The following is a 16,061-nucleotide window of genomic DNA, read 5'->3' as shown; positions in this document are numbered from 1 at the left end:
CCGTATGTATTATTTGCCTTTTTATATCTGAATGTTACTACCTTAGGCTATGTGCACACGTCAGGATTTTTTCCTGACATAATCCTGAGAATTCTGCCAGAAATCCGCATGCTTTTTTCGCGCGGATTTCTTGCGGAATTTGCGTGTTTTTTGCGTTTTTTTTTTTTTTTTTTCCGGAATGTCCTTTTTGATAGGAAATCCGCAAAAAATCTGCAAAAAGATAGAGCATGTCCGGATTTTTTGGGGTATGCGTTTTTTTGCGGAAAAAAACGCTAACATCTGCACAAAAAATGCGGAATGCATTCTAAATGATAGGATGCATAATGTTAGCTTTTTTTAGCGGATTTATAGCGTTTTTATGGCGAAATTCCGGAAAAAAAACGCTAAAAATCCGGACGTGTGCACATACCCTTAGGTGCCATATATCTGGTTCCCAGTAGGTTAGGCCTTTACATCGGCCTCCCCTTGAGTGGTTTTATTTTCTGCATCCATTTACCTCAGTGTTCTCCAATGTTGTATACTTGCTCTATATGATTTATACCGTATTTTTCGGACTAAAAGACGCACTTTTTCCCCCCCAAAAAAGGGGGGAAAATGGGGGGTGCGTCTAATAGCCGCAATGCAGGCTTACCTAGGTGGCAGAGGTACCATACCTCTCACTGCACCTCCTGATCCCAGCACCTTCTCATCCGAGCACCTTCTCATCCCAGCACCTTCTCATCCCAGCACCTTCTCATCCCAGCACCTTCTCATCCCAGCACCTTCTCATCCCAGCACCTTCTCATCCCAGCACCTTCTCATCCCAGCACCTTCTCATCCCAGCACCTCCTCATCCCAGCACCTCCTCATCCCAGCATCACCCCACCTCTGCCGACACCTTGCCTCCTGTGACCCTGCTCTGCCACCGCCATAAGATACTGTAAATTCGGACAATAAGACGGACCCCCATGTTATAAAAAAATCTTTTTTTCTGCAATTTTGACCCCAAATTTGGGGTGCGTCTTATGGTCCGGTGCGTCTTATAGTCCGAAAAATACGGTAAGTGTCTTTATTTCTAGTATGCTTATTAGCAAATATGCTGTCCATATAGGAGTCTGAGGATTACTTGCACTCTTCTTTCCCCTTCATTTGTATACGGGCATATGCCTCATTCTAGGCAATTGTTTTTCAATGGTTTTTAAATGTTTTTGTCCTGTGTTATACCTCAATAAAAGCTGTGTTTGTTGCACATTTCCTTGCTGCCTGGTGATCCCCTTTGTATGGCCTTTGCTTTTTCTTTTTCAATATGCACATTTCTGTTAATATTGCTACCCAGATAAGACCTTATTTCGTGCTTTGTCTCCTTTCAGTCTTTTCCCTTTTTTCTCCACACATACCTTTGATCGCTGTAGCCAAAGGGTTCTATTTTAACCTCATTGGACTGGTTTCCAAAATGCACATGGCTTGTTTAGATGTTCTTTTGCATACTTCTGATGTTGAATTTTATGGCAAGGAAGCAGGAGAGGTTTTATTCGGATGACTCTTCCATGAAAGCCATATCTGTGCAGGGGTCTCTGAATAGTAGAACCAAGTACCACAACTCCAGAGTCTGCTAAATCTTTCTGAAGTTTTTTTGCAGTCAAGCGAGGGCTCTAATTTGCCGCTCTAGCAATCCTACTAGCAGCTTCACAGAAATTTTGATTGGTCTTTCAGGCCTTATCTTTACCTCCACTGTTCCTGTTAACTGCCATTTCTTAATTACATTTCAAACAACGGAAAGGGCAAGTTGAAAACGCTTTGCTATCTTCTTAGAGCCTTCTCCTACTTTCTGGGCTTCCACCATTTTCAGAGTGCTAGCAGCTGCTTAGAAGAACCCATGGCTGCTGTTTTTTAGCACAAGGTTAGAGGAGGCTGGGTTTTTATAAAGCTATGAAATTTGCATCACCTGGCCTTTCCTTACGATAGTGAACAAGCCATAACCCTAACAGGCTAATTAAGGTCTGAAACATCGGTCAGAGTTATATGAGAACACAAATCTCCAAGGGTGCCCAAACTTTTGAATCAGCCCATTTTTCCTTTTTGTAATTTTTAAACTAAAAAAAAAATGACTTTTTTTAACTAAAATACAAGGGAAATAAATCTTTAACTTTAGCCCTTTTACAGATCATTTCACCTTCAACTTGCCTAACTGTTCACAATAACATTAATTTTGACAAGGGGGGGGGTAATTAAAAGGATCTATTTTACCCATGATAAAAAAATAAGCAAAACTTGGCTTTATTTGGCTTAAGGAAAATAATTTCCATGTAGTAGGAATGGATTTGTATTATCCCTCATTCTTTTTATGACCATTGAGCAAATTCTTCACCCTTTCTAGCTGCAGTTCCTCTGGAGACTGGCATACTGTGCTGGTTTTTATCACCCAGCAACAAAGGATAACCAACCACCTATAAAGGAGGAAATTCAGATTTACCAAAACAAGAAATCAGGAAAATCTACTTACTGCGTTTGCAAAGAAAGGAGGACTTTTCGTAGCAGTTCTCAGCATACCAGCTATGGAGTCCATGATGGCGGAGGGACGGCAGATAGAAATACTGCAGCTGGGCACAAAGGATGTTCTCATTTTCATACATTCCAAATATGGGAACAGGAGGTAAGAACACTTCAGAGGAGCCTAAAAGACAAAATTCTGTCAGGCAGGCTTATAGCAAAAAACTAAACAAAAACAGACTTCATGCTCAGAAGCAATTATTTAGTGTGTCCATATATTATAGAATTGTTATGAAACAGAATTTGCTTCCTTGACGCGCCACGTACCTTTGTAAGCGACTTCCCAGTGCCCCTCCACAGAATGGTTCCTGTTTGTTATCACAAACTGGTAGCCTACCCAAAGTCTAGAAAATAGATACAAACACAAAAATTATTACTGAACAATTGTGTGGGTTTGTATAAGAGCATTAGAGTTATGAAAAATCACCATTATAAAGTAAAAATATTCAGTGAGATTTCTATTAGAGCCATGGATTTATTTCAGTTTCTAAAAATCTTCATTCCCAAAAACTTTAAATGGTTTTAACGCTAAGTACAAGAGACAGATCTAGTTGTGGTCTTTGGCTACCAGGAGGTGAGGGCAGGCAAAAGTATTCTACAGAAAAGCACAATTATTAATATATACTGCAACACTGGATGTGTGTTTGTGCGTGCTGAAATAAGTATTGAACGCGTCCCCAATTTTCTAAGTAGATATATTTCTTAAGGTGCTATATGACATGGAAATCTCACTGAAAAGCAGTCATCATGAAATGTTTACCCATCATGAGATGTTTCTTGTGTGGCACCTTGGTAATGAGACACCTTTTTATAGGCCGTCACTTGAACCAGCTGATGTTTTTCACCTACTGGCAGGATTGCTTTCTAATTACTGAGACTTCAGCTGGTGTTATGACTTTCCTCAGGTTTACTGAAATACTAACTTTATTCAGAGTAAAATAGTGCTTTTGTAATAATAACAATAATAATAAATTATTATTTTTATATAGCGCCAACATATTTCGCAGCGCTTTACACACATTATCATCGCTGGGGCTCACAATCTAAATTCCCTATCAGTATGTCTTTGGAATGTGGGAGGAAACCGGAGTACCCGGAGGAAACCCACGCAAACACGGAGAGAACATACAAACTCTTTGCAGATGTTGTCCTTGGTGGGATTTGAACCCAGGACTCCAGCGCTGCAAGGCTGCTGTGCTAACCACTGCACCACCGTGCTGCCAGTATGTTTTTTTTATTTATTTTTTTTTTTTTTACAGCGCAACACACAGGATAAGGCATTATAGTTTTACAGCATGTTTCAATATGATTAATGTGAAAAAAAATGTATTTCTTTTTTTCTCCATTTTACTAAATTTGCACTCAATCACTGTTTAACAAACTTTTTGCACCATCCTCAGAGCCAAAACTTTTTCAACTTTCCATTTATAGAGCTGTAAGACGTCTGGTTTCTGCGAAATTAGAAGTGGACTTATTTGTGCTATTTTGGGCTATGTACAACTTTTTAATCATTTTTGTTTAGTATTTAAGCAGAATTCACCTGGCATAATAAGTATTCATACAGTGTTCTAGTATGTGTCGTTACTGATGCAGTGATAGAATGTGATATTTTTAAGCTAGGTTTATTTTTTCCAAATAATTTTTTTTTTTTTTTTAGTTTTTTTCTCTCTCCTCTCTTCACATGTTCAAGTCCACTTAAGGGACTAAGAAATATTGATCTTATGACTGCATTAATAATACACACTACTACTTGGGTAGTGCTGAATATTACCCTATCCCAGCAGTGCTGGAGTTGACAGTTGTCCTATAAGGCTCCAACTTCCACAACATCTAGTAGTCTGTGGTGTATACCAGGCCCAGAGGCCTTTGTTGGGCCTTGTATATCCATAGCCACCCATTGGCAGCCCTCAATTATGCTGTTGGGTTGATGATGTGCTGACAAAGCGAACACTTTGTCATCTCCTCATGAGCTGCTGTCCCTAGGGATGGCGGCATATGAGGAACTAATCTACTAGGATACATTGTGGGGTACTCATGCTTATTACAGATTAGAAATAGGCTCGATGCTATCGCATCAGGAGTACGGTGAAATTAACATCTGTGTGTGCTTAGTGGTGCTGACAGGAGCAGCGGACATGTCTCATACCGTTTGTGCTTTCCAACATATCTGTTCTATATCATCCCTCTGCATTTTTGTATTTTTGCACAGGTGCAAGTGAAAAACACATCACCGCTATTCACGCGCATGAGTAGTAACGACGCGGCTGTTACTGTGCCTGCGCAAGTGACACTGTCGCGGTGCCTTATGGGATTCGGGGACAGCGGCCGGAAGCCCCAATTAGCGATAGATATATAGATATACACACACACACGTCATCTAGTGTTAAGGTTGCAGTGATACCAATTGGGGTTGCAGTTTTATCAAACTATGTACCAAGCCTTTGCCATGAAATGGCAAATTCATGCAGGGAATTATTTGAGGTATCTTTACAGCCTAAAAACCATTGAAAAAAAAATTCACATAACATAATTGCCAGACTACTCATAGTATTCCATAAGCATATAAATCATATACCTCACCTTCTCTGGTCTTTCCTTAAATATGGCCTTTCTTCCATTTCCCATTCTTGAGCCAAAATAAACTTTAGTTCGGAGTCTGTGGTAAATGTAGCTAGAGAGCCATTCACCTTCTGACAGGTCTGAACAGCATCCCAGTAGTTCTCACCGGAGGAATACACCTTATAGCAGCTTGCTGTGCCATCGTAGTGATGCCACCCTGATGGGCATTTACCTAGGAAACCTAAAAGGAGGACGGGATACACACATTTATAGATTTAACATATTAACTTTTCTTTATTTGACAGAAATGATGATCTGAAGAAGTGTAAATCTACTAAAGGTTTATCCTACGGGCTTCATTAAAGTATTTATTTTCATCTATCTTAATATGCATTCCTAGTTTGTGCTATTTATTAATGGGAATGTAACATCAACATTTTTTTTTTACCAAATAGCCAATCACCGATAGATGTTTTCTACAAACTGGTGATTTTTTTTATTACATTTTCTATGCAGGCTTATAAGTGCAGTCATGTTGCTCCAGCTTATATTAACAAGCTTCTGAATTATGTCCAAGTGGCTACGGTAAAACATAAGAAATATTAGACGGAGGGAAGTGATCACCGATATGCAAATGAGGCTATATATCCAAAGCCTCTGTCACTCCAGCTCTATTCCTAATCTAGCACCACATCCTCCTCTTGACAGATGATTCCTATGCCTGTAGTCACACATCAGAGGCTGTCCGTCAAGCAGGATGGGGAGGGGGGCGTGGCCTAGCGAGCGATGTGAGCGGACGTGCGACGGGTCTCTCTCCCCGCACCGCTCCTAATACTCACCCTTGAAGGCGCCGCCGAACGCCGAAAACCGGGCAGAGACGCTCCGCAGGACCCCTGTGCACGGAGGAAAGCACCGGAGATAACGAGCGGAGAAGAGCGGTGATGCCACGCCGAAGACAGTCGGCACCCGCGGCTGGCGCGAAAATCCAAGATGGCGCCGTGGCAGAGGAGGAGGCGGCCAGAGCCAGCACTTCATACCGCCGGAGGCTTGAGGTAATCGCCCGGCTGGAGCGGTTTGCTCGGACGGAGGAGGGGGGTGCCCTGCTGCTGGGCCCTGAGGGGCCAGATGAGGAGGAAGTCCCGCAGAGGCAGAAGAGAGGAGGGGAAGACACCCTCAGTGTGGTGGAGGAGCAGCTTTCTCCAGGGAAGATGCAGGAAGTGCATAGTGCAAATAATATGACACCTGCCGCCAGCCCAGTGCAGGCTAATGACTCTGAGGATGTGCAGCAATTAAACATGGGGGAACCTACACTGCAGGACATTTTCTCAGTCGTTATACACTGCAAATCTGCCCTGGCCGCGCTGAATCTTAAGGTACCGTCACACATAGCGACGCTGCAGCGATACCGACAACGATCCGGATCGCTGCAGCGTCGCTGTTTGGTCGCTGGAGAGCTGTCACACAGACCGCTCTCCAGCGACCAACGATCCCGAGGTCCCCGGTAACCAGGGTAAACATCGGGTAACTAAGCGCAGGGCCGCGCTTAGTAACCCGATGTTTACCCTGGTTACCATCCTAAAAGTAAAAAAACAAACACTACATACTTACCTACAGCCGTCTGTCCTCCAGCGCTGTGCTCTGCTCTCCTCCTGTACTGGCTGTGAGCACAGTGGCCGGAAAGCAGAGCGGTGACGTCACCGCTCTGCTTTCCGGCTGACCGACGCTCACAGCCAGAGCAGGAGGAGAGCAGAGCACAGCGCTGGAGGACAGACAGCGGTAGGTAAGTATGTAGTGTTTGTTTTTTTACTTTTAGGATGGTAACCAGGGTAAACATCGGGTTACTAAGCGCGGCCCTGCGCTTAGTTACCCGATGTTTACCCTGGTTACCAGCAAAGACATCGCTGAATCGGTGTCACACACGCCGATTCAGCGATGTCTACGGGGAGTCCAGCGACGAAATAAAGTTCTGGACTTTCTTCCCCGACCAGCGATCTCCCAGCAGGGGCCTGATCGCTGCTGCCTGTCACACTGGACGATATCGCTAGCGAGGACGCTGCAACGTCACAGATCGCTAGCGATATCGTCTAGTGTGACAGTACCTTAAGGGTGGATGATTTAACAGTTGAAATGAAGTCCCTTAACTCTGCTATGCGTAAAGTGGAGAAAAGAGTGGAGGTGGTGGAAGAGCACGTGGGCAGTGTGGAAGATCAGACAAACGAACTGTTAAAGAGAGAAAAGAAATATATTCAGCGCATTGCAGAACTGGAATTTAAAACAGACGACCTGGAAAACCGTTCCCGAAGGAACAATTTAAGAATAATTGGGGTGCCGGAGAAGGTGGAGGGGAATAATCCTACTGAATACATTGAGGCATGGCTTAAAAACTCGGTGTGGGGAGCTGACCTTACCAACCACTTTTCTGTGGAAAGGGCCCATAGAGTCCCCACCCGGCCCCTGCCGCCTGGATCTGCCCCTCGAGCCCTGCTGGCAAAAATTTTGGACTATCGGGAAACCCTACTAAGGAAGGCCAGGATCAGAGACGGCCTGAGTATAGACGGAAATCGGATCTCCATCTATCCGGACTATTCGGCATCGGTGCAAAAACTGAGAATGAAGTTCGGTGAAGTCAAGCGGCGGCTCCGAGATCTGGACCTAAAATATTCGATGCTATACCCGGCTAAGCTCAGGGTGGTGGCGTTGGATCGTGTTCATTTTTTCCAAAATCCAGAGGAGGCTATGCACTGGCTAGATATCAATGCCAAAAAAATTGGCGCGGATTGGAACCGATGAGACCGACGCTGAGACTTTGCTACCCTTCTGGTTTTACCCCCTGATTGTGATTTTTGAACTTGCTTTGTGTTTTCAGACAGAATACACTCAAAAGTTTAAAATATTGTGCTCGGCGGCGCAATGAATATTTCATGTTGGTCACGGTGGGAGGGGGAGAGATGGACTGCAAAGGGCTTAGTTCTAGGTCGTATCAAGAGCTCTCAGTTCTCATACAGAGAAAGAAAGTTTGTTTTATTTGAATCCCATTGAGTTTTAGATGGGGGAGTTGGGGAAGGGGGATAGGAGAGGGGGGGCGGGTATCGGGGGAGACCTGAAGGAGACTGCTCTAACTTATTATTCTTTTTCAAGGAAATGGGAGGGGATGTTAATATTATAAGCTGGAATGTTAGGGGATTAGCGGACGCTACTAAACGTGCGGCAATATTTCAGTATTTACTGAAACAGAGGCCCTCAGTGATCTGCCTGCAAGAAACCCATCTAGTGGAGGAAAAAGTTGATATGTTACAGAAACGGTGGGTGCGCAAGGCGTATCATTCAACGTTCTCTAATTATGCAAGGGGAGTGTCAGTCTTAGTCCATACTAATACCCCATTTGAGGAAATTGAGGTTAAAATTGATACGGATGGTCAATATGTTTTGTTGGTGTGTAAAATCTTTAATCGTTTAATGTGCATTGTATCATTATATATACCTCCGCCATACTCTGGAAGGAAAATTCAGGACATATTGGAGTCTATAAGAGGTTGGGATTGGATCCCCCTTCTAGTGGTGGGTGATGTGAACAATATAGCAAATGACAATTGGGACAAGAGTAATCACGCTTCACTGCGTAGGGACGGTAATGACACTCCTTTTGGTAACTATCTCAGAGAAATAGGTTGGATTGATCTATGGCGGGTTCACAATGCTAATACATATTCCTACTCCTGTTACTCGACTACATATGGCTCGATGTCAAAAATTGATGTCGCCTTGGGTAATGATAGGATGAACGAACTGCTAAGCGGGGTGGAATATAATCCCAGGATTTTATCAGACCATAGCCCTGTTCAGGTCTCTCTGAAGTTGTCAGGTCAGGATGGTTCAGGGAGGTAGCGCAGAATGCCATGTAGTATGGGACACTATGAAGGCGTATTTAAGGGGAATTTTGTTTCGGGACATCTCAAGACATAAGACAAGGACCAGAGTGCGGGATCAAGTTGTCCTAGAGGAATTGAAGGCAGCAGAGGCGGCATTGGGGGAACATCGTACTAAGGAATCTCAGAGTCGTATGAGGGCGGCTCAGCAGGAGGTTGACCAGTTGTATTTGAAAAAAACGGAGAGGTTGAGGGCCTTTCAGAGAGAAACTTTCTACTCAGAGGGGGAGAAGGTGGGGCACTTGCTTTCGGTGGTGGCGTCCGCACAAAGAGGCTCTTCACATGTCTACTCTATTAAGACGGAGGAGGGGACGTTGGTTACTCAGAGGGAGCAGATACTGGAAGTGTTTAGGAAATTCTATGAGAAATTATATACGTCCAGCGTGGGGAAGGGATCCGAAGATATGGCGAGGTATTTGGAGGAGATTGATCTGCCCCGGTTGAGTAGAGAGGAGTGTGATTTATTGGAGGAGACGATTGGGGAGGAAGAATTGGGGGCTGCCTTGGCGGGTGTTGCTGGGGGTAAGGCTCCGGGAGCTGACGGCATTCCAGCTGAGGTTTACAAGACCTTGAAAGAAACTCTGTTGGCCAAACTGGCAGGGGTGTACAATAGCTCGTTGGAAAGAGGGGAGTTACCTTTGTCAATGAGAGAGGCCATTGTGGTGGTCATCCCTAAAGCCGACAAGGATCCACTGATACCAGAATCCTATAGACCAATTTCACTCTTGACTGCCGACATTAAGATTTTGGCAAAAGCCTTGGCAAATAGGTTGAGTAGGGTGATAGACAAATTGGTACACCCTGATCAATCAGGCTTCATGCCTAATAAATCAACGGCACTCAATCTGAGAAGGTTGTTTTTAAATTTACAAATCCCTTCCGACAATGTTGGCAAACGAGTTGTGGTATCCTTGGACGCCCACAAGGCCTTTGACTGTGTGGAGTGGAGTTATTTGTGGTCAGTGCTGGAGCGTTTGGGGTTTGGACCTAAATTCATCTCATGGGTGCGGCTGCTGTACTCCTCTCCAGTGGCAAAAATTAGAGTGAATGACGCCCTTTCCGAGACTTTCTCTTTGTCTAGGGGAACTAGACAGGGTTGTCCTTTGTCCCCGCTGCTTTTTGCCCTGGCGGTGGAGCCCCTTGCTGCAAAAATTAGAGGATCCCGGGAGGTGAGAGGATTTATGTAAGGGGACTCAGAAGAAAAGGTAGCGCTATACGCCGATGATATTTTGCTCTTCTTGGAAGATTCTGGGGAGACCCTGGTCAGGGCGGAGGCCATTATTGAGGAATTTGGGAGCTATTCGGGCCTGAGAATCAATTGGGAAAAGTCCAATATGATGTTAATAGATGGGGATTATGAAAATAGTGAAATGAGGGACTCTTCTACAAAGTTGAGGTTAGCTGATAAATTTAAATATCTGGGGATCCAGATCGCGTTACCTCTGACGAGTTTTGAGGAACTGAATTTGGCGCCACTTTTGCGGAAGATACGCATTAAAGTTCAGGCGTGGAAAAAGTTACATTTATCGGCTATTGGTAGAATAAATCTAATAAAGATGATTGTGATGCCGCAACTTCTTTATGTGTTGCACAACTCCCCTATATGGATATCGCAGAATAGATTTCGGAGGATTAAATCTTTGTTTGGCGAGCTGATTTGGGGCGGGAAAAGTCCTAGATCTAAACAGGAAATTCTACAAAGACCAAAGACGGAGGGGGGAGTTGCACTGCCTAACCCATGGTTATACTTTTTGGCTTCACAATGTCAACATTTTAGGGGATGGGGTGTGGAGTCGGGTTGGGAGCGGACACCCTGCAGCCTGAGGAAATTGATTGGGTCAAGGGTACTGAGTGAGGGCCTGGAGGGTGGGCACTTCCGAGAGAAGGGTTCTAAATTCTGCACTATTAGGCTTATTCATAAGGTTTGGGACAAAGTTAAGGGAATTAGGGGAGTGAGGGCACTTACTAGGTTCTCACCCATTTGGAATAATTGTCTCCTACAGGAGTTTAGACAGATGGAGGGATTTCATGTTTGGAAGGAAGCAGGAATCTCTCGGATGAGCCAAGTCTTGCATCAAGGTAGAATTAGGAATTTCGAGGCACTGCAGGAAGAATATCTACTGCCAAACTCTGAGCTGTATCAGTATAGCCGCATCTCTCATGCATATCGGGCACAATGTAGGAGGGGGCCTATAGAGATTCAGGTGGATCTAATGTTAGATTTTATCCTTATGGGGGAAGGCACGAAGGGGGTGATCTCGGGAATATATGAATTCCTTCTATTCTCTTTTTTAGAGGGGCATCCTATTAGAGCCAGGGCGAAGTGGGAGGCTGACCTGGGGGTGATTGACAACGATCATTGGGACTCAATATTGGAATACGTGCCCAGGATCTCGATGAGTGAGCCTGGGAGGCTGTCACAACTATTTGTTATTCATAGGGCTTATAGAACTCCGGACATGTTATTCAAAGCTGGTCTGAGACCTAATTCCGAATGCCCTAAGTGCTCGCAGTCCGAGGCGGGTATCCTCCATATGATGTGGCAGTGCCCCAGGTTGTCCTCGTTTTGGATCGTGGTGCTAAACAAAGTGGGACTGACATACAAATGTTCGTTGCCACGGGATCCTCTGGTATGCATTTTGGGTTACGTAGAGGAGATTGTAACTGATAATGCGTACAAAACGGTTATTGCTAGATTGCTGTTTATCGCGCGAAAGTTGATCGCTAAGTTCTGGATTAGGGTAGAGCCACCAACGAGAAGAGACTTCATGATGCAAGTGGATCATGTTGTGGCATTGGAGAGGAGCATTTATTCTAAAAGAAACAAGATGGACCTTTTCAACAGGCTGTGGAAACCCTGGCTCGAGTCGACGTGATCTGAGAGATTTTGTTCTTGATTTTGGGTCCTCTGCCCCCGTGGGAGCAGTATTGATATGACATCTTTTTTCTGGTTAATGATGGACGTTTGGATAGATCGGAGCGGTTCTTGTTAGGTCTCTAGAGGATGGGGGTGAGGGGAGGGGCGGGAGGCGGGTCTGGGGTTAAAAAGTTTATTGAAAATGTAAAATATATATGTGTATTGTTTGCAGCAATGTAATCTACATATATTTGTCTTATTGTTCAATAAAAACATTTGATTAAAAAAAAGCAGGATGGGGAGCGATGAGCTAGGAACAGAGCTGGAGTGACAGAGGCTTCAGGTCTACAGACTCATTTACACATCAATTAAAATACCGATTTCTTAGCAACGAAGGAATGGACTGGCCCTGTAATGGTATTGCTGGACTTGTCTTTGAAAGAGCTACATGCACATGTAAATATTTGCGTGGTGAAATCCCGCTGACAGATTCTTTTTAACAAAAGGTCATTAAATAATTCTGTATTTTTTTGGATTATACACTATAGCCATTTTTATCTATAACGTTTGCATGTGTCATAATTCTACTTCCTGGATACAAGATGAAAACGGAGTGCCATCATATCAAAAGGCAATTAAATGAATGAAACACAGGAACACAAACTTACTACTAAACCGCACGGGCTGGGCCAAGTTAACCGTTTGGAATCGAGTCCCCTCTCCAGTCCGGACACGACCGTGTCGTGACTCCACGCTCTCTTTTCCATGAAACCCTCTTTGGTCTCCTCCCACTCCTTAAACAAAAGAGGAATAAATACAATTTTAAAAAAAAAAGTGCTGAAATTCAATACAAATCATCCCTCCCTCGTATATGCCAGTTGCCGTATTTGTTCAGGATCCATGATAGACATGATCATTGTTACTATTTATGATCCATGTCACACGTATAACAGTCTTTTTTTAACGGATAAAATAGCATACAAAAAACACAAAATCTGTTTGTTTTATATAGAGCATTAACAGTTAAAAGGGGATTCTCAAGTTTAGCAGTTTGGATAGAGGATAATTTAGCGGTCGCTGGGACCCCAGTCTAGTGAACCAGGGCCAGCAGTGGGTGATCATGCATACCTGCGTTCATTTCATTCATTATGGGAGTGTCAAAGACCAGCCATACATTGCGCTCGGCTTTCTCTGGCGAGCCCATTAAGAATGAATGGAGCAGCCGTGGACATAATCTACCACTGTCCCATTCACATGCAGCTCTTCAGAGCCCTGGTTCTCGGGATTGTTAGAAGGCCCAGCGTTTGAGAAGTTATTCCCCATCACATGTATAGAGGATAACTTCTAAACTTGAGACAACCCTTTTAACTAGCCACGTGAAATAACACTACTAAAATTTCCCTCACTAAAAATCGGCGTGAAACAAGGTTTCTATACTCTTCTGACATAGGTCCATATGGCTGGCAGGCATAGCTGCAAGCTGCAAAGAGGCAGGTGTGGTTCTGGATTTAGCCCACAAGAATGTGTTGTGCAGAGTGACTCTAATGCCACTTGTGCTGGGCGCAGTATCAGTATCAGACAAACCATATGCTCCTATTTCAGGAGCAGTGAAATATCGCAACCCCCATAACACTGTTCTGGAATTTGTTTCCGGTCTGATAGATACTACTCGTCATCTTCAACAACTTGTTAACACCAAAGTTCCAAGCGAATCTGTAGTAAGGCTGAAACAATTTGGATGCAATTTTGTCACTCGCAATATAGCTGCTGTATACTGTAGTAGCAGTATCTAGAATAGACATCAATTTTATGTGCATTTTCTAAATAAAAAAACCTCTACATTAACGGCGATTTTCCATTTTAAAGCTTTTGACTTTCTTCCAAGAGACCTTTATACTTTTCTCTCGACAGAATATGAGGGCTTTTGTTTAGTAGGAGAACACTATTCATTTTACCAAAGAAAATAAATGTACAGACAAATGAGAAAATAAGGAATAATTAAAAAAAAGCAGTTCCACAGCGATATTTTCATTTTATTGCATTTTTTGCAACTAAAAATAAAATTTTTTAGCCATTCTTCAGATATTAACACTTTTCTTTTGCTTAAAGTTTGTTGCCCAGGAGACAGACAAGAGTCCTAAAGCTGGATAGGATTAGGAGGTAACAGCGTGCTCCAGTGAACCTGGTTAACAAAACACTGCTTACAAACTCAATGGTAAACAGTTTGTAAGCAGAGATGAGCGAATGCGAACTGTAAAATTCGGGGTTCCTAGCAGACACCCAGTGTCCAGTGCTAAACTCTAAACACAGACTTCACGCAGAAGCCCATTGCACTGTTCGGGTTTGGATGCCGAATAAAGCTAACTGAAATGCTGCAGCGCAGCCAACCAACGTGCTTTACGACTGTGGGTACTTTCAGAACCATCACAGCCATGCCAAGTATTGGCATGCTGTGTTTGGCTGGTGCACCATGTGACCCAACCTGTATGAAAACTGGATCATGGGTTGTGCCACCATTCTATTCTTAACCTGGTGCAGAGTAACCCCAACAGTGTATTACTCTGCGGGGCACTTCTCTACACTGTACCCTTTTTTGGGGTGCAAAAAATGAAAAGAGCATCAAATAGGGGACATGGTGCTGCTGGTGGTGGTGTAGCTGCTGCAGGGAGAAGACATGGGCGTTCTGTGCCTGCTGGCACCCAAATGAAACACCTTCTTTGGGTGAACGAAGGCACAGGGACTAACGGCGTAGTTTTGTGGGCCCGAGTACCACTGAACGTATGGTGAGGCCACAACAGTTGATACGGTTTTAGATTGGATTGCTGAAGAGTGCCATCTGTCATACACCTCACCTCCTTGCAAATCAGCCAAGCAGTCTGAGCCCCAAGTCATGCAGCAGTCACTTCTGATTTTTGATGACTCTGCTGACTGTGGTTCCATGGGCCATCTACTTAACCCTGCCCAAGAAGTGGACGAGATTGAGTGCACTGATGCCCAACCAGTTTTCTGTTTGAGGATAAGTATATGGATCAGCAGACAACCACAGCACATCTGTGATGACGCCGCCGAAGATGAAACACAGGTGCCAACTGCTGTATCTTTCCGCAGGGTGCAGACCGGCAAAGACAGCAGGGGCAGAAGTGGGTGGAAGATGATGCGGGGAATGAGGAGGTCATAGAGCCCATATGACGTGCTCAGTTCGGTGGAAGAGAAAGAGGTCATACTGCCCCAGCTATACAGCAAAATAAGGAGCAGGGTGGAAAAGCACAGTGGCGGGCCCCTAGCCAGTACTTTGGCTGCTATTGCCCACTGAGCCGACGAACTGAGAACACTAAAGCCAACTAAAAGGAGCTACATTGCGCAGGGGCAATGTGCGAAGAGAAGAGTGGTTTGCACGCTGTACAGTCAGTCTGAAGCAAAGCATAAATGTTCTGAACCTAAGCACCACCAGCATGACAAGGCATCTTAATCACACCACGAGGAGTAGTGGAGTACACACCTGAAATACCAGAAAAGATCCAAGACTTCTCCTGCTCCCTCTCCTGCTGCGGTTTCGACCCTCCCTCCCAATTCCAATCAACAGGGCCACCTGGGTCACTGCAAAGAAAGGATGTGACAGCACCACCATCACCAGCAGTGTCACGGAGCATCTCCACATCGTCCCATGAAAGTGTTCAGCTGTCCATCCCCCAAACACTGGAGAAAGATGGAAAATACCTCTATGCACAACTGCATCAGTGGCAAGGTCCACATAACCACCGATACGTGGATCAGAAAGCACGGCCAGTAACGTTGCATCTCCCTAATTGCCCACTGGGTAAATGTATGACAGCTAGGCCTGAGGCGGAAGGTATTCTGGTGTATGTCCTACCACCACCGAGGATTGCTTCTCTGTCCATGTTGCCTCCTCCTCCAACTCTGCTTCCTCCACCGCCTCTCCATCCAGTCAGCGTAACACCTGCACCACCAACGTCAGCACAGCCAGGGAGAAAAGACAGCAGGCTGTTCTGAAATCTGAAACTCATCTGTTTTGGGGAAAAAAATAAAAATACCACTCCGCGCATGAGCTGTGGATGAGGATCAAAAAACAGACCAATGAATGATTGGTGCCACTACCTCAAGTCCCGTGGTGTATGATAACGGGCGAAATTTCGTAGCAGCTCTGGGCCTTTGCCGGTTTGACATATCGC

General features: G+C 44.5%; 1 protein-coding gene across 2 annotated transcripts in view; it reads right to left on the bottom strand.

Moving 5' to 3' along the window:
• The window catches only part of DGCR2 (DiGeorge syndrome critical region gene 2), a 118,322-nt gene that overhangs the window by 47,184 nt on the left and 55,077 nt on the right, over nt 1-16,061 (bottom strand). For both annotated transcript variants that reach the window (XM_069756875.1, XM_069756882.1), the window contains 4 exons: nt 12,540-12,665; nt 5,110-5,329; nt 2,797-2,873; nt 2,483-2,653 (listed from right to left, as the gene is read on the bottom strand). In XM_069756875.1, coding sequence (XP_069612976.1) covers nt 2,483-2,653; nt 2,797-2,873; nt 5,110-5,329; nt 12,540-12,665 — 594 coding nt within the window. The remainder of the gene's footprint in view (nt 1-2,482; nt 2,654-2,796; nt 2,874-5,109; nt 5,330-12,539; nt 12,666-16,061) is intronic.

This window comes from Ranitomeya imitator, chromosome 1 (genome assembly GCF_032444005.1).
Source record: "Ranitomeya imitator isolate aRanImi1 chromosome 1, aRanImi1.pri, whole genome shotgun sequence".
Lineage (NCBI taxonomy): Eukaryota > Metazoa > Chordata > Amphibia > Anura > Dendrobatidae > Ranitomeya > Ranitomeya imitator.
The sequence above is the reverse complement of the archived record's forward strand: the minus strand, read 5'-3'. Positions and strand labels throughout refer to the sequence as shown.